Source organism: Poecilia reticulata, linkage group LG15 (genome assembly GCF_000633615.1).
Source record: "Poecilia reticulata strain Guanapo linkage group LG15, Guppy_female_1.0+MT, whole genome shotgun sequence".
NCBI lineage: Eukaryota > Metazoa > Chordata > Actinopteri > Cyprinodontiformes > Poeciliidae > Poecilia > Poecilia reticulata.
The window spans coordinates 14,709,619-14,729,142 of record NC_024345.1 but is presented as its reverse complement, the minus strand read 5'-3'; the positions used below and the strand labels follow the sequence as shown (position 1 = coordinate 14,729,142).

The 19,524-nt window shown below is 38.8% G+C and overlaps 1 protein-coding gene across 1 annotated transcript in view; it reads right to left on the bottom strand.

Moving 5' to 3' along the window:
• lrmda (leucine rich melanocyte differentiation associated) overlaps positions 1 to 19,524 on the bottom strand; it is a 230,653-nt gene that overhangs the window by 8,670 nt on the left and 202,459 nt on the right. The window contains exon 8 of the mRNA XM_008429426.2: positions 16,547 to 16,631. Within this exon, the coding sequence (XP_008427648.1) occupies positions 16,547 to 16,631 (85 nt within the window). The remainder of the gene's footprint in view (positions 1 to 16,546; positions 16,632 to 19,524) is intronic.

Sequence of the window (19,524 nt, the reverse complement as noted above, 5' to 3'; positions counted from 1 at the left end):
AAATCAGCTGTAAGTAACTTTCAGCATTAAGGTGACATGAGACAGGTGCTGCAAATGAGCTTGTGCTAAAATCACCATGATACAGGCAATGGACTGCTCTAATCAGTTTGTCTGTTATTGTGAGTCTGACCGTATTAATTAAGCTTAATAATGTTTATTTGGCCTAACCAGTTAAAAATACTATTTAAGCCATTGAACATAAATAGCTGCCATTATGACCCAAGCCCAGGGCTTATACCTCCACTGTTCACCTCCTGATCATTTATTGGGTCCATTCAACGACATCGCCTGCATGTTTTCGACTTTAGTGTATTGATTAAACTTTTAAATGGCCACCATATAACCCTGGGACATCAAGGAGATTCATTTACATCAATGTTCATCGGTAATTCATTAGCCATTAATACTCAACATTCACAAAAGGCTATCAGAGAAATGCGTCTCATTTTTCACTGAGTGAGAGGCAAGGGAAAATGTAGAGAGAAGGGGCAATGAAAGGAAACATTATCCAGGTTATAACATTGGTACTTCTCAAACATGTCAGGAATAAATTGTAATACACCCTGCAGCTTAAACCAATACCTAGACATACAGAACATGGCACTTTTTATTATATTAGCATTCAGCGTTTGAAGTGATGAGGATTTGAGTCTAACTTGTTGTTTCACAATATTTGTATGTATTGTTGGTAAAAGTAAAATTTTTTAAATATTAGAAGGTAAAAATTTTTTAAATAGACTAAAGTGTTTTACACAAATATTTAGGAAGTGGGCAAAATGGTCACAAAATAACACAAAAATGCCAATAAAGGGAGGATAAATGGTGTGGGAGTTTGCATACATGAGATGAGAAGTTGAAAGATTTGTTGCTGCCAAAGGTTGATAGCCTGTCTGAGAAAGGCTGAGGAGTCGTAGCTCAACCAGCCCTAATCAATAGAAAGCAGATTTTTGCTCGATGAAGCTTTTTGAAGAGCAACATTAACAAATAGTTTCTTTTTCTGCATCCTCAACACAGAGCAGCACATAAAAGTGGAAGGAAAGGAGTACACTAAAATATTTAACAAATAAAAATCTGAAAACTGTGGCATACATCTGCGTTTGATCTTCCCCAAGGCAATACAAGACCACTTTTTGTTGCAATTTCAGCTGCAAGTCTTTTGGAGTGTGGTCCAGCCAGTTTTGCAGTTCTATAGATAAACATTTTGACCAGTTCTTCACCTTGTATTTAGCTTCATCTCTTCCACTTTGACCAGGTTTTCTAAGGAAGAAGCTTTCCAAAGCATGATGCCACCAACATGTTTCACTGGTGTAGTTTCAGAAACCTTTCAAATCAAGTCCTGCTTTACTAAGTAATACATTCATTCAATTTAAACTTAAGACATGCTTTGCATATTACCACGCACAATGTTTTCACTCCATTAGGACAGAAGGGGAATTGAATTTGGACCAAAAGCAATTTCACTTCAGTACTATGTTGCCATTGTGGGCATTCTAATTAAAAATATGTGAAATTAATTTTTGTGACATATTTGACACACAGCCTGGAAGAACATTTCTTACAGTAGCTCTAAAGTCTGGAGATAAGATGATGGTGGATGTATGTCAGTTTACAAAGTCAAAAATGTCTATGGAGCATGCAGTACTATCAAGCCAGAACACAAACGTCTTGCATGATTCAAGAAAAAAAGCAAAGAAGTTTAAGCACAACAATGACAAGCAGGTTATTTACTGCTAGAGTTCATCTGCCCTTAAGGGCGCAAGAAGCCACTAATGATGCAAGTAATCATAGGCGCTCATTTTCTCAGTTAATATGTGGCTCACAAATCACCACCCATGCACACTGCATGACCTGACACTGATCGATTGAGTTCTTCATTACACCCAGGATTTCTAATTAAAAGAAAAGCACAGATAAGTGGTTCAAACCTCTGACCAAAATAGACGAAAAAAGTAAAAATTCCAATTAGAGGTTTGACTGTGTTCCTTAATGGCGCTGTTAATAAGAGCGGCTGGTGAGTCACTCAATGAAGGTTTAATCACTGGGACAGGATTCAATAACAAAAGAGCGCAATATTAATCACCAGAGAGTGATAACTTCACTGTTCATCTCTTTGACATTGGAGGAAGGGATGAATTAATGATGCTCTCCATCTGAACACATTAAATAATAATTATCAGGCAAAACAGCATGAAAGGGACTGCATAATGAACCCCATTGTCAGGTCAATTACAACCACATAAAACTGTTCAAAGGGAAGTAGCTTGTTACCAGATAGCCACAGCAGAAAGGACAGCTGTGGCTTTATTAGCGGAAGGTGCGGCGTTTAAAATGTTTTGAGGGGTTGACATACACTCGCAGGGCATCAAAGCTCTGTCGAGCTACTCACGCCGGCTGTAAAAACCAAGAGGTGCTCAGTGAGGCATTCAGAAAGGAACACATTGTAAATTGGCTAGCAAAAGATAAATGACATGACAATGACAGTGTTTTGCCGGCTCTGAAGCAATGTCAGTCGCTAAGTGTCATGTTAACTAAACTCAACCACACAGACAATGATGGACTTCACGCATCAGCAGACAGAATGGCACCTCGCTGCTTGTCAGTAGCAATTTCCATCAAATCAAAGATGGCCGAGAACTTTACCCACAAGAGTTGGCACCGCTGGAGTTTTACGCATGCATATGAACATGGACTGAGGATACAGCTACATGTTGTACTCTTTATTCACTGGTAATGCTGGTAAATTGACAATTGCTTATTGAAGCTTTCACCTTTCCCTGAGCGACAGACACATCAGGCTGTCCTCTAGCCTCTGATCTGATGTAGACATCAATTAATGCATGGCTGCTACCGCCCTGAGACACTCATTTAAACAAACAGCCTCGTGACCTGCAGTGTGACATATCAATACCGATCTGACATCTTGTTCCACAATCTACAACTTTGGAGCCCGGCTAGCTGCACCTGTCTCACCAGAGTGCCCAGGGTTGGCTATGCTCCTTCACACTTCCTTTGCCTGCAGACATCAAACACTTATTACTCTCCGTCTTGGCTCTGCTAACTGACTGTCCAGTCTGGCCCACATGGAGACGCCATTATTAGAGTCATTTCAGTGCCCATCCTGACGCCTGTTAGGCAGCTCCCTACCTTGGGCTCCTGCTTCCTGCCTATCCAACTGAGTGCCTGCCCAGCCGTACAGTGATTGGACATGACATGGTGACAGAAAACAGGGGAGAAGGGCAATAGAAATAAAAGAACAGAGATGGTGGAGTGAGGCAGACACACACAGGGACGGAGTAAGGTGGGCATGTTAGCCAAGGCCCTTGTGGCGAAGGGTGTGCCCATCAACACGAATGAGCGTTAGCCAAGAGCTGCATGTCACAATGATGGAAGGCCCGGATCACTCACGTCAGGGCTTCATCTGACTGGAAGATATCAATCTCCAGGCCTAATCCAAAGGGACATGGTAAAATATCCTTTAACATTGCTCGTCCACCCAGCCTTTGTGTGTTCGCTCGCTTCTGTCTCTTTTCACAGCTGTTTGTAACCTTCATTGTTGGACCTCAATCGAATACGCTCATTTTCACATCCCATTTCCTCTGTCTCCAGCGTTGACAGTCAAATTATGATGGGCAAAGTGGTAGGTCGACACATAGCATTTAGCACAGTTTGTCACTAAATGCTGCAAGAAAAAAAAAATGAGTTAAAGAAGCAGAGATCGGAACATACTGTAGAGAAAAATACACTGTTAAAAGTCGACATAAATTAAGCTAATGTGATTTTACTTAATCATCAGGCTTTTTTTTTTAAAAGAAATTATTCAAAAATATATACTTGGAAATGATTTTATATTGCTGGAAAGCTCTGCTCATAAATATCTGGTGGAGGAGTAAACCAGTTTAAGTGAAACCATCAATCTACCTGTAATATACATTTTAAATTAAGAGTAAGAGCACAATTGTCTGAAATGTCAAACTGCATACATGGTTTATAAGTTCATGAATTTAGACAAAGAATATGTAACTCACAGATGATCGCCTATGTGATGCAGAAGGGGACACCAGTTTGTATTTGTTTTACTTGAGAACCATGAAAAAAAAAATGAAAATGAGTAAAGCAAACTACTATCTAAAGCAGTCAACACCAAAGAAATGTTTATGTACTTTGCATTTGACAGAAGTAAACTACTGTTACAACTTTAATCCAGAATGAAAATGCACAATACAGGCTAGTTCCTAATTTTCTTCAGTTGAATGTTAAAAATGGGGGAAAACATCAAACCATTTTTGAGATTGTATGCTATCAAATAGAAGATTTGTTATAGTCTCGTATTAACTTGGCTCAACTTGGCTAATTACTTATTGGAAGGTATCCATATGCATTGTTTTGGGCTTTGGTTAAATCTGAAAATTGCCTGACTTAATGATGATTCGTATGTAAAATATGAGAATAAATAATGCATATGAAGATATTATTTTGAGCTTAAAATCATCTTTAATCGAGTAAAAGGCTTTAAAAGTTGCAAGACTGAATATCTAAATGAAGCATCAGCTAACGTTGAAGCAATGAAAAATGGATTCTTGGTGACACCACGTTGCAGCTTAAAAATATGCCTTTGTTAAATTACAAGCTGTCACTTCCTGCTGGAATTTAAAATGATGAGCTCGCAGTTGCCAGCCAGATGTGAGGCTGAGGTGATGATGGCTTTGTGTTGTGTGGAATATTTCGAGCCCCTCTGGCCTCTCCGTGTCCCATTCAGATGAATGGCTCCACTGTAACTCTATTTCTTTTAATTAATATGACACATCCCCTGTTCATATGCAGAGAGTAAAGGCTGGGATAGAGAGCTGAAGGTATAAAGGAATGATTAACTGTGGATCCGTCCCTCCTTGTGAGAAATGAGTCCGGCTTCTTTGCTCTCTCCCCCAGTCTCGCTCCGTCCTCCTCTTCATTTCCGTTTTTCTCTCACTCTCCCTTGTCTGTGTCCTTCTTTGGCTCACTTCATTTCTTTCAGCATCCTCCTGTCTCTTTCTCTTCTCCCTGATCTCCGTCTTCCTCTCTTTTTCCTCTCCTCACCTTTCCTTTCCCTCCCCTGACACTCTTGGACTGTCCTCAGCCCCTTGCACATCTCCTGACAGGTAGAATAATAACGCTCGTACATCACTGCCCCGAAAAGTCCAATAACCTAAATCTTCACTTGCCACACACCCCGGGACTCAATTACTTTATTGACATGTAATCTTCATAAGGGGAGAAATATTGAGCATGTAAGGTCAGCCGGTTATGAAGACATATTATCATATTATCTGCATGAGGGTTATAAGGGCTAGGACCTGACAAAGCTAATTATAATGGTACATGTTTCAGAGCTCAGAGCGTATTATCTGCTTGGCTGCTTGGTTGAGTCACAGCTGAGGTATAAAGGAGAAGGGGGATGAGATTTCAAACCTAATAGGGGTGGGATGTCATCTCAGGGCATGGGAATTAATGAAGCCAAATATTATCGACCTCACATCAAAGCGCTAATGCCCTTGATTCGTTCATTGTATTTGTCAAGATTACCTTGCCATGCCCTGACAGGTAACAACAAATCACCTTGTCAGTAGAGCGAGGAATCGGCTTCAACAACAGCAAATTAACACAATAAAACTCAGCAGTTTTACATCCAGGGCCTTGCAAAAGAATTCACACCCTTTAAACATGGATTTAAAGTATCCATGTTTTGTCAACAACAAACTTCAATGTAGAACATATTTGAGAAGAAAGTAATACAAGATTTTTAACATTTCTGTCAATTTTTAATTTTTTTATTTGTCTGGCAAAATAGCTCAACCTCAGTTAGATTGGATGTCTAAAGAGCAATATTTAAGGGTTGGCACAACTGCTCAAATAATTTTAAAACTGGGCTTTGACAGGGCCATTCTACAGGACTACATTTACTAATAAGTAGATTTCATCAACTCAGTCAGTAAAGCTGGAATTAGCTGCATCTGTGTGAAGAGGGCAAAATACAAATGCTCGCCACACTAAGAATTTCATTTACTTTAAAAACTATATATCCCATTCCTTCCATTACATATTTTTCTACTATCTTGTATAAAGTTTAAGGCAGTAAATGTGCAAAGCTTTAGGACCTATCAATACTTTTGCAAAGTATGAAGTGTAAACCACAAAAATTACAGAAGACCTCTAACAAAAGAAGCCTGTGGCTTTGCCATCACCTTCAATCCAAGGTTATCTAAATATTATTTCATTTCTTAACAATAATCTGGAATATGGTTCAAAATATATTTTTTCCTCATAGGAAGAGTAAAAATTTTAAGAATATAAAAAAAGTGATCTGACATATTCGATCCAACAACAAAAAAATGCAGTTTGCTAGCCAGGAAACCCTGCAACTTAAGGTCTTTGCAAATCTAGATTTCCCAAAGCTAACCACATCTAGAAAATATCATGCCCTCTGCCCTATTTCTGTTATCCATCTGTCCAGATCCTTAAGTCAAAGTTGTTGCTGTAGAAGTTGCCAAAAATGGTGTGGAGTCATTTGCAGATGCTGCCAAAGGTCATATGTTAACACTTGCTAATGATGTCAAGCTAGGAGACATATTTTAGCTTTCTCGTGAGGCTCTGTTGGTATTTGACACCTGATACACAAAAGATCTTCTATTTTACTTTACTAAAACAACTATTCATTAGCTGGGGGTAGGGGAGGGAGGTTGAATAAAGCCTTCCTTAAGAAATCCTTTTTTTAATTTTGTTTTTGCTTTGCAATAGCTTAAGCAAAGATAGGATATTGTTGATAGGCAAAACAAAAACAGCAAAAACTGGATTCCACTGCCTTTGAAAAATATATAATAATAATCTTGGTTAAATTCCTATGTAAAGGGAAGAAAATATTCTGTCCGCTCAGTCATCTTGCACTGGAGCTACATGCCAGGAACTATTTTCATATCAACCCATGATGGTGAAATAACTTGTCCACTTGTATTATCATGACAGGGAAACCTGCTCTGTCTGTTTAAAGAGGCTTAATAAGGAAATCAAAGTGACAGATTAAAAGGTTGTTTTGGACTTGGTAGCATTTCAGTGACCTCGCTCTTTTCATTTTTAGTTTGATGCCTCCACACAAGAAATAAAAAAAAAGGTCCATTACCTCCTGAAACCAAGGTTCTTCTTTCTAAAGATTTAATAATGCACTTAATTTAAATAACCAAATAAACAAATGAATAAGAAAAGCCTGAAAATCTGCAGGAAAAAGCTCCCATTATTTGTGTTGGTACTCAAACATATGGGGGTAATAGGCTTCTGTTTCGAAGCAGAAAATCCAAATAGGATTTCCGACAGTTTAATGCAGTGAATAAACTGAATGGTGCTTAATGTGAGAAATGTTGATACTCTGACAATAGTTTGTGTAGACATTATTGCTCAGTGTCTCCCAATTGTATATTGACGCAGAGGCCTTTGACAATAAATCACTGGATCCACCGGAGTGTATCCAGAGAGGAAAAAAAAACAGTTCAGACAACAGTCCAATGGAGCCCGCCGTAATTGACAGATGAGTTCACTTTTCACTGCTACAGCTTTGAGCATTGAGGGTTCCTGCGAATGAGTGTGTTGGAGTGTGCATTGTTTCAGGGGCCACAATTGGCTAATAAAACAAGTGATTAAATCATGGCAAAATATTTATTATGCACTTTTGGCAAAAGTTATATTCATCCCGACGGGCTAGTCAAATACATGTATACATTTTTCACTTTCAGTGTTGACTTACAGTACAGTCAAATTTAATCCAAAAAAATAAAAAATTCCAATTTATCTTATTCTGGTACTTTGGTAAAAATGCAGCCTAATGAATCCACACTTAAGGCTACGTTCACATTGCAGGCTATTTGTGCGTCGGGAACACTTTATATGAAGGGATGTGCATAAGACTGACACGACACTGGCATAAACATGACATAACACATGTAATGAACATGAAGGAGTCTTTATAGGGTCATTATTTACAAAACAATACAAAATTGTCGCTTTTAATGTGTATCAAAACTGCAAGTGTAGATATTTTACAAAAGTTGTGAAAAACATATCAGTGGATGTGATAAATAATCTATCTAGTGCAATTCTGAAACATTTACAACTTTACTGATATGTTAGTAAGGTTCTGTCCAACATTTGTTCTCATATTGCTGTATGAATTTACACTGACTACTTCTGATGTATCGCTACAAATTACTATACTGGACCGAAAGGGTTGGTAATATGGCACAGCTGCTCAGAAAAGTAACATGATAAACAAGCTAATAACTGAACTGAAATTTAATTTGTTTGAACCATTAAACAGACCAGCATTAAGACATGTGCTCATCTTGAATGATTACAGTGTGAGATCGGTTATCCTGCATTAGCGTCTACAGTCTACTGAGAATATAATTTATGAGGAACAGGCAGATTAAGATAAATGAAGTACAACCCACATGATTTAACAAATTGGTATCATATTCTTCTTAATATAAATTAGAAATAAAAACACCTGGAAAGCTCAGTACTTAGCTAACTGATCTGATCATTTCCTATTCAGAATCCCAAGGGATTTAGCATCTGCCAGCTTATTAAGCGGCTTTCCAGAAGGAGATTCATCCCAAAACTATCTGGCAGCTTAGACAAGACCTTAAGCATCATAATGGAGTCTCAGGTTACAAAAATGTTAAGTTTTGACTTTGTCGTTTCTACCAAATTGAGCCCTGGACAACATAAGTATGTCGTAAAACGTGCACAACAAATAGATGTTCCGCAATCCTGTTCATGCTGAAGCTCACAGCAAAACAGAAAAAAATGCATGTTGCTACATAAGAGACAGAGCTGAGTTTAGCAGACCTATCCTCACTGGATGATTCATGTTCTGCTGCTTCCTTGAGAATGACCAGAGCAGCTAGGATGTGGACCGGTGTCAAGAGCACCAGCTGTATGATTTTCCAAGAGGGCTGGGTGTGCTTGGCAGGAGCTCATGTCCTTGTCTAGCCGCCTTAGACATCATGCAAAGCAGCCAACAAACTTACATCTGTGTGCCTAAGGAAGTTCTAACAGTTGAGTCCAACTGGCTTTGTATCATCGTAAATAAGAAAAGTTTGACCGTAATGGTCACGGACTGTAAAGATTTAAGAGGCTAAATATTTTCCTGCTGCTGAGAAAATGACTCAAACGTCGTAATAATTTTACGCCGAAGACGGATGGAGCGGTTCTAAAGTAGATCCAAGTTAAGTGGAAGCGATGTTCGTTTATCAACAACACAAGAGTGGTTTACAAAACCTTCTGGACCAGATTTATTTGCTCCCGACAATTATTTCTGAAAACCGAAACCGATGGCGGAAATCTTCTGCTCATCACAATAAAACTCTTTAATAGCTTTATTAGAGGTACATTTAAGTGATGTGAACTTGAACAGAAGGATATTTATGAAACAGAATATCACAGAGAGAAGTGTTTGCCTTTACACAGTGGCAAAGGAACTCACAAATATTTAGGGGTGGCTAAGAAGTTGACAGCGCTATCTTTTCACTTTAAGTTTTTGCTGTATACACCTAACATCAGTTTAAGAACCCAACACTCAGGAGGCTCTTTCAGCGACATCAAAAGGCGAGGTAAAAAACAATAGTGTCACTGACATTTCCCCAAAGCCAGCACAAACAGAATTATTCACACACTGCTAGAGAAGTGCCATCCGATAACAGCGAGATAATGACACTTGGTGGAAGGCTGCTTTCTCAAAGCAGTTTAGAACTTGCTCGTCAGACGCTGGCAGTGAAGCCTGTCATGGACGCTGAGGAGGTTATCTTGGCATTTTAATCTAGCTTGACTGTGAAGGAGAAAATGCAGAAAGGTGATTTCCAGGACTAGCAATAACAAGGACAGACACGCCTAAAAAAGAAAAAAAAAAGAAAAGAAAAAAGAAAAAAACAGAGCTGTGGATGCGAATGGAGCAGTGTTCTCATTTAAAGCGACGATGAGGGATTGCAGGCCCAGTTTACCTTGTCCCCTCTAACCTCATCTATCTCCATAGACTGACTTAAATGGATATTCTTGTTGCTGTTCCAATCCACTCCAGAGACAAATAATGCCACATCATTTCAGTCAGATAAGGGAAATAGAGGCTGCATAATACAAGGGGAGTATTTACAATACCAATGTTACTGTTGTGATATGAAACTGATGAAATCAGAGAGAGTTAAATGTGGCTGTGAAAGAGTTTTATTAAAGCTTTTGTTTAGTTTTTTTTCATTGTAATTTCATGTTAGATAGAAGAAGAGAAGCTCCAGCACCATAAGAATAAAACTTTTTTTAAGGACCAGATTCTTCTACAATACATAAAAAACTGTTGGCACATCAATTCAGGGCACATACATCCATAAAGGATACTGATTAATCCTATTAGTTTGTGAGTATTGAAATGGTACAAACAACAAATAGACAGCAGGATTTTTATTTCCGGGGGCAGACAGGTTTGAACTTTCACCTTGTTTTAGAATAAACATTAAATCAATTAAGATGCACGACCTGCAAATAAGGTCAACTTAGACACCAAGAAAAAAAAAGAAAAGTATAAACTAAATTCATTAAAGGTTTAATAAAATAATTTCAACACATTCTAGATAGAGGTTGTGTCTCTTCGCTGCTAGAGCTGAAAATCTGGAAGTCAGATCTGTTCAGTATAATTCTCAACAGCAATATTGTATCTTCTGTCATCAATATCGAGTGCTCACATCACCTTTTGCTTGCTTTCTTACCAAGGTTTGTGGACAGTGGCTTTGCAAATGGCATTTAAAAGAATCTGGAGGATACGTTTACTCTTTGCTTTGTCCATATGACTCATTTTAGTAGCACAGGGGCCTGTGCTCTTGTATAACTAATGAGCAGTGTTTTACCGTGATGTTTATCAGGGGACAGATCCTGCTGGAATAATCATTATGGGTCTGAGCAAAACATCTCTCAGAGCTTGGACATGGAGTCTAAAGGGACACGTCAAAGGTGTTCTGTGTTTTCTCAAAAGTTCCAGTGAGGACATTTTCATACTCACAGAACACGTCGGGGCAGTCCAAAAGAGAACGGAAAAATTTCAGGGAAACCATGGGAGTTTTTATGGAACGATATCAAACAGAGCTAAAGTATCAGTCATGAACAATGTGGGAAATAATGACGTACAATGACCAACTAGAGTCAAGAAACAGATGTCTGTTAGGTAATGACTCAATTAATGTACACAAAAAAATGTATCTATACATATAATAACCCAGCAGAACCTCACAACATGTAAATTATCCTTTAGTAATAAACCAGGCATTTAGCTCAGTTTAATATAAAAAAACCCCCCAAAAAAACGAGAAACACACATGAAGCAAATGCTTCGGCGAAACACCACTTTTCAGAGTCGTCAAGCTCACTTTTTAGTTTCACTTATCGCATTAAGGAATAACATTGAGTCATCTGTCACACCAACAACCTTTTTCTTCATAATGACAACTAAGTTTCAACATGAGCAGTTTAGTCATCCATTAGTCATGTATCCCATCCAGATGTCTGGTGCAGAAGAGAAGGGGAGGAGGAGATAGCAGCAGGTGTAGATCTCTATGAGCCCAGCTGAGCTCTAAAAGGCAGTGCTTAACACCCACAGCTCCATCATCTGGCCTCTCCCCTGTCTCCACGAGCCTCTCGACAGCCCATTCCTCATCATTTACCCCTTTTTGGCAAAGCCCAGAGCCCTTCTAATGGGGTGCTCTGAATGCTTCCAGATGTTTGTTTATTTGTTGTGCAGCAACTGTAAAGCAGTTTGCTCTTTGCTTGGATCTGTTCCCGTCGCTCCATTTTTTTGTTTAATTTTTTCTTTTTCATTTTCATTTTTCGGAGGGGGGATGGTACTGACGATGCAAAAGCGAGGTTCGGCTGGAGTTTTGGTGCGCATAAACATCGACGTGCAATAAAATCCAACTTTCAAAGAACTGTGAGGTACCCCGTGGGTGTCATCAGGAAGACGTTTATTTTTCCTCCCCCCCACTTTAAACACAGTTTTCCTCTTGAGATTTAAAAGAAAAACCCCTTTGTACACATTTTAAGATACATATATAAAGGCCCTAGGCTTGTATTGCAAGACATATTTCAGAGAATCTTTCTTTGTCTGTTTACTCCATTTAATTCTCCAACTACAGAAATATGCCCCGAGTAATGATTTAATATCAGTAAAAAGGTCGTGACTAGTGTCTAGCATAATAGAACAAGTGAAAGTTTTAATTGCATTTACACCTTTAGTTAGATCTGTATAATTAATATTATTGTAAAAGCAAAATATATTGTAAAGTCAGATAATAAGAACATCTTGAAATTAAAAAAAGAAACTATTCATTCCTTTTAAACAGAACATCTGTGATGTCCATGGATAAATGTATTACTAAAATACATTAATAACCACATATTCAAAGTTTCCTCTTGAATGTTTACTTATGAAGATTAGCTGTATCGGCTTTGTTTGTTTCTGAGTCTGAGCTAAAGGAGAGGCCATTTGACTGCAGCTGCTGTCTGAATAATTTAACTTCCCTTCCAATCACTAGATGTGCAGCATTAAGTTGAAGTCATTTTTAGGACCAAACAACATGGATTTTTTTTTTACAGATTTATGGAGTTAAAGTAGTAAAAGTAGTTAAGTAAAGTAGTTAAGTAAAGTAGTTAAAGAGTTAAAGTGTCTGCAATAACAGTTTGACCCCTAGAGTACTGGAATGCTTCACAAGTGAAATGTTTTATTTTTTTTATTAGAAAAACGAGACATGTACAATCCCTACACATTTGCCATAGAGTAGTGGAAAGAATTAGAAATGCTGGTGCATGTTTATGTGTTAAAGAGTATTTTGAAATACAGTTTTAATCAAAGTCATTTATCACAGAGATGAATTACAGGGAGATTTTGCTATAGGGTGCTTTTAAATCTGTGTGTAGGAAGCCCATTGTTTAGGATGCCTACTGCTTTTTGATGGCATTTCTTCTTTCTTTCCTCCATGTAAACACTGGAGCATCATTACGCTCGGGCCACTTTTGGCTGTCTTGGGCTCATGTTTTAATTTTCTTTTTTTTTTTACTTGAACATGTTTTATTTGTGTTGTGAATATGAAAATATCCATTGTGAACAACAAGCCCAAATACAACTGGAGGAAAAAGGCACATGTAACTTATGTGGTATTCAATAAAAATAGCCAGATAAAAAAAAAAAAAGCTATCATGGAAATAGACAAGAATGCAGTGTCAGTGTCACTGGCTATGGGTTAATTGTACTGTACATACCATTCTTTGTGTAAGCGTAGTGTACTTTAGGCAGAGACTCCATTTTCTACAGCTAGATTTAGAGTTAAGCTGGCAGTTGGACCAGCACCAAGAGTTAGAGTCAAGGTGACAGTAGTGGAAGATCCTCAGGCCCCTCTGCCAGACTGTGTACTGCATTCTATGTCACGCTTTCACCAAAGTACACTAAAGCCCCCCCCCCTATTCTCCTTCACTTTGTCTTTTTGTCTAGTTTTCTCTATATTAAGGTCTAATCTTTAACATTTAATGCTCCTTTTCTTTGTGACTTTTCTTGTTTGCCTTTTTCCAATTTATTTTTTTGCAATGAAAAAGTATACTTTTGAGTCTATAACCAAACCAATAACACCTTTCCTGTGTTACCCGTCAGCTCTTGTCTGTGTTGCCTTATTTTAACTCCTCCAGGTTGATTCCCTCACCAATCACGACAAGAGTTGTGGCCATGGTTTCTACCCCTCTCTCTCGGGCAGTGACCTGCCAGTGCCGCCCTGCTCTGAGAGCTTGTTGCTGCTGTAATTACCTCTGGCACCCAGGCTCTGGGGCTTCCACACAGGTGACATGGTGGGTGCAGACGACTGAAAGGAGGAAAGAGAGGTTCTTTCTGCGCTGTCCAGAGGAGGGATGTCAGAAATGCTGCTAATCTCCCTTTGTGGTGCAAGAATGAGGGTAGAACTATATTGCCTCCCTATTACTCTTTTAAAATGAACTTTTAAGCAACTTCTGTCACTTTCACATATTGTAAAAAACATACAAAAAAAACAACAAAAAAAAACTTTAAGTATGCTATAGTAGGCACTGATTACAAAGTACCTCACAAAGCTGAAAAAGCACCAAAGACAGCAGAATAAACATATTAAGTGTGATTAAAAAAAACAAAAACAAAGCTAAAAAACTAAATGTAAAATGTGTCCAGAGACAAAAACATTGCAGTAACCTACTTAAAATCCTGCTGCATTGTCTGCCCTCTATTGTTTACATCCAGGTTTTAGCTGAGTAAACACAGAGGAATTACTGTCTGAAAAATGTTCTGTTAACGCAACGTTTTTGGCATTACTTTGTTCCCTCTAAATGAGAACATGCTGTGACCATCTACCTCACACGGTACAAAAAACTGCAAAGTTTAGGAGAGGATAAATAAATGTAGTGGAGAAAAAAGAAACTGTTAGGGTGGGGGCTTCCAGCAGGGACATGAAACGGAGGTGAAGGACGAATATGAGGGTTGTGTTATCTAAGACTGCAGCACAGCAGCATAAAAATAACAAATGAAGACTGTCATTGTTGCTCAGATCTAAGACAGAGGGGGGAAATATTCCATGTGTCAGATCCTTTCACCTTTAAATGGGCTGTTCTTAACAGGTCTGATTTTGACAAAGTACAAGGCATCTCTGTACTCGCGTCTGGCAAGAGCTGCCACTGTCCTGGGTTTAACGACACAGATCTGTCCTTGGTACAACAAATGGGGCTGTTAGTTTACTCTGTGTAGGGCAGAGACACTCACTGCTAATAAGTCATCCAGTCAGTGGTGGTCAGCTCATTACAATAGCCACCAAAAAAGACAGAAAAAGCCAGCGTAACCTTTCGCTATTGGCAGAAATTGTTTAAAAATCTTTAAAACATTAAGGTTTTTCATGAGGGCACGACCGGGGTATAATAAAACATCTGGCTGAGATAAGATGATACGCCTTACGTTTGTAAGTGTATCTCTTAAATAAGATTTTCAGTTTACTTTTGTTTTCTCAAATATAGGTTTCATAAATCTGCAACAGTGTTTCCTTAGAAGTCAATGCAATACACTTCAGTTCATGTTTGACAAGTCCTTATATTGTGCTTTCTTGCCATGTCTAATTCTGTGGAAGTATTAAAACTGAAACAGTAATGGTGTTTTGTGTTTTCATAAAATAAATTGGTTTTGTGATTCTCAAAGGCTTGGTGTTTTATGTGTTTTAACCAAATATGATTAAATACATTAACAAATGAGTTGGCTTGCTAACGTTAGACCTGCTGGCATCTGACTGTAACCTAGTCACAGGATTCTCACAGCGATTAGATTGTTTCATAATTTTATATTTTTCTTCTCACTGAAGTGGATGTTATGGTGGTAATCCACGGTAATCTGTGGATTGCTAGTTTGAAATCCCACTCCGTCCATCTCTGTTGTGTCTATGGACAAGACAATTAACCCATCTTGTCTGGTGGTGGTGGTGCTCAGAAGGCCCTGTGGTGCTGGTGTATGAGAGACTTACATCTGTCAGACTGCCGCAGGCTACAGTCCAGTAGCTCGCCACCATCAGAGTGTGAATTGGTGAATGAGTGAATTTAGTGTGAAGTGCTTTGGGGTCTTGATAAAGTGCTATGCAAGTACAGAATATTTACCAATTATTTTAGAATCAAGAGAAAAGAAAACTTCAAAAATACCTTATTTATGTTAGGTATTGTAACTCCATATTCCCATAACCCCCCAAAATTTGACTTACTGGCAGCAAATTATTTTAATTTGCTATAAAAACCAATTTAGTGCATAGAAACTGCAATATGATCTCGCAAAAGTCTTTGTATATAATATTAACTGAAATGCAAAACAAATGTTCAGATGAATACAAACTAGAAAGCTGACATATGTTTTTCAGAATGGCATGTAGAAAATCATGTCTGATTTTGTTTAATCTTACATATGAGAAATGCATTATCAACTGGGATGGATAACCAATATATTTTTTTTACTTGTATTCATTCTTACCTGAAAACATGCTTTAAGCTCAGAAGATGACCTTCATGATCGATTTACAACATTGTGCCTTTTAAATGGATATGATGAGGGCACTGTCTGATGTTGAGAAGTTGCTATATAATTACATTAACTGACTGCACTCAGTCAATATGAGGCCTAATCAATGTGCATGTCTACAGATCAAGGATGCTTCGTCTTGCGGTAGACGTCTGTGCACCAACACTCAGATTTATTCCCACTATCAACACATCACACAGACAAGGTGAGATCAATAAGAACAGATAACATAACTTCAGCACATGCTCAAGTTCAGTGGATTCCCACCCTCTTCAGCTGGTAGGGGTATGCCCCACATTTACATAATCCAAGAGCCTTGGCTCTCAATGAAGAATCTAATTTATGGTTTGCCTTGTTTAATTTGATACGAGAACAGACATCCTGACTAAAAAGTAAAAAAAAAAAAATAGGCTGATCAATTTGTCTTACCTTTGTGGTTTCCGGCATCTCTGGATCCTCGAGGCAAAGGTGTGTAGGGCAGTGGGCGATTCTCTAATCCTGCCTCGTTAGGCAGCTTGGAAAGACAAGAAAGAGAAGAGTAGCAAATACTTAGAGCAAATAAGGTGTGACAAGTATTAATGTAACCGGAGTCTGGATATCACAAGTTTGGACATGTTTGAACTATCCATCCATCCATCCATTTTCTTACACCCTTGTCCCTCAGTGGGGTCGGGAGGGTTGCTGGTGCCTATCTCCAGCTAGCGTACCGGGCGAGAGGTGGGGTCACCCTGGACAGGTCGCCAGTCTGTCGCTGGGCAACACAGAGACACACAACCATGCACACACACACTCACACCTAGGGGCAATTTGGAAAGGCCAATTAACCTGACAGTCATGTTTTTGGACTGTGGGAGGAAACCGGAGTACCCAGAGAAAACCCACGCATGCACAGGGAGAACATGCAAACTCCATGCAGAAAGACCGGGCTGGGAATTGAACCCAGAACCTTCTTGCTGCAAGGCAACAGCTCTACCAACTGCGCCACTGTGTAGCCCATGTTTGAACTACTGTAGCTGATCTAAGAAACATATGACATAGTCTTCTAAAAAACTCCTGCTCTTTCTGAAACTCTGCCTTCAGGAAGTCATCACAACAGAGCTCCTCTATTAACCCTTTAACATTATTTTTACCAGCAATTCACAGAGACGTAGTTGGTATAATGAGCTCAGCAGGTCCACCAGGGGTTTGCTAATTGCTGCTGACTAGTCTGAAAGAACTGAGTGGGGGAGTTTGCAGGGAATGGCTGCTCTGTGAGGCGGAAGGTTAGAAACTGCAGCTCCAAGAAGGAGCTGCAGTTTAATGGCTGCCATAGATAATTAAAGGATTTCTCAAACATGCATGAAAGAGTCAAAACAGCACTCCAGGTATGTTTTTGATAAGAAACATGATGTAAAACTCAAAAAAAGCTGATTTTACATAATACTGCCTCTTTAAAATGTTATATATCAGGCCTATTAGTAGACACTATGTGAACAAAGGCTTTTGATTTATAATACTTTGTAATATTACTGTAGGTTTTACTGCAGTTGTCTTTTGAACATGAAGCCTAAGAACTTCAGCACTTTGCTTATTGAATTAGGATTTACATAGAAATACAAAAGTATTTTCTCCTCTTGTTCAAATGTAAAGTCACCTTATTCAGTGGTCCACAGTTAAATGTGAAACAATCATGTATACAAACTACTGAATGCACATTTAAACACCTAAACGACTGTGATCTTTTTTAAATGATAATAATAATAATAATGGTTTCCCACAAAGCTCGTGTTGACAGTGTTTGCTTTGTTATTCTTTGCTGCACTTTCAAGGACCAAAACATCCTCCTTCTTCCCCTTAGCCTTTTAGCCCGTGGAGCAGGCAGTTTATCGTGACATAGTGATATCTGATGCCTTTGCAAAAATACTTTCCTTTCCTGCAGGAAGGAATTCACAAGGCCTTTAATCATAGCAGTAGACTTAAATGACAAATACGTATTAGAAACTGTTTGGAGCTGCATTTTTCCCCCCACCTCCTTTATTGTTGTTCCCAATCATGCCCATGCATAACCTTGAAAAATGGAACGGTCGGTGCTGTTAAATGGAACCATATTCTTCATGGCCAAAAAGAGTGCTGTAAATGGAAAACAATCACATAATGTGCTTTCAGATAGCATCTCTGATAAGCATTTAGGTTTGGCCAGCATGTGCCGCGTATTACGCTGAGAAGAAAAATGGCAACATGCCTTATTTGAGGCCTTCCTGCATATCTGCAGGAGTGTTTGAAAGAAACGATCTGGAATGGGAATATTGTTTTGACAGCAGACCCACTACTCTCAGCCTCTGGAGTGGCTAAAACCTGATAAGTTACACCAAAGCTCGCTCACTGCTTGCGAGAGGTACTTGTGTGGAATGAGTAACACAAGCAGTAAAACAACCCAAAATGACAACATACAGTGCTAAATAAGAACTGTCATCTCTGATTTGAGAAAAAACAGGCAGTGTCTGTTTAATTCAGCATTACAGCAGCACCTGCACAATAGAGACTGGAGTAAGCTTCATCCTGCTGCAGACAATCAGCACGATTCATCAGCTTTAAAAAAAAAACCCAAAACTAAAAACTTTCTAACTTGTGCTTTTTGACATTTGACTGCGAGGATATAATTCCTTTTGGCAGTCACAACAAACGCAAAGTGTTTATGTCAATTATGATGAGTTGAAATGAGTAATTCAGGCACTAAGATAGAAATAGTGAGCCTCGTCTTTCCAATCTAACCTCCACGCATCTCTGGATCTCTGAGTTGAGCCTCTGCTTGTCTGATTTCCTGATCTGCTTGAAAGATCACAAGACATGGCTTCTCCAGGCCTGCTTGGCCCTCAAAGGGACCTCCTAATCCTGCTGCTTGGCCACAAATAATCATCCTATGTGCCACATTATTAGTAGCACCACAGAGAGACTAAATATGTGGATGAACAGAACTGGACAACTGGAATAAGATGAATACTATATAAAACTTATTACAACTGATTTTAGGCCATTCGAGTCCAGAATAATATTTAGCTCCTGTCATATTTTTCAGTTCCTGTAATATTGAGTTTATTAATGTTGAACTGAATTAATTGAACTGTTTGTATCGAGGTGCTATTTGTTGTGGATAGGTGCTATATAAATAAACTGAGTTGTAGCTCTGGTTGTATGTTGTTCAGCTGGAAGTTGAACCTCCACCTCCGCCTTAAATCTCACATCTTTTAACCGTTCTTCTGGATTTACTCCGCCTTCCCATCAGCTTGCTTAAGCTGTCCTATCCTTGCTGATGAAAACCATTCCCACAGCATAATGCTGCTACCACCATGTGAATACGATAATGTGCTACTCTGCAAAAAACAAGTAAAGAAATTGTTTCTGTTCCAGCAAAAAAATACCTTTCTGTT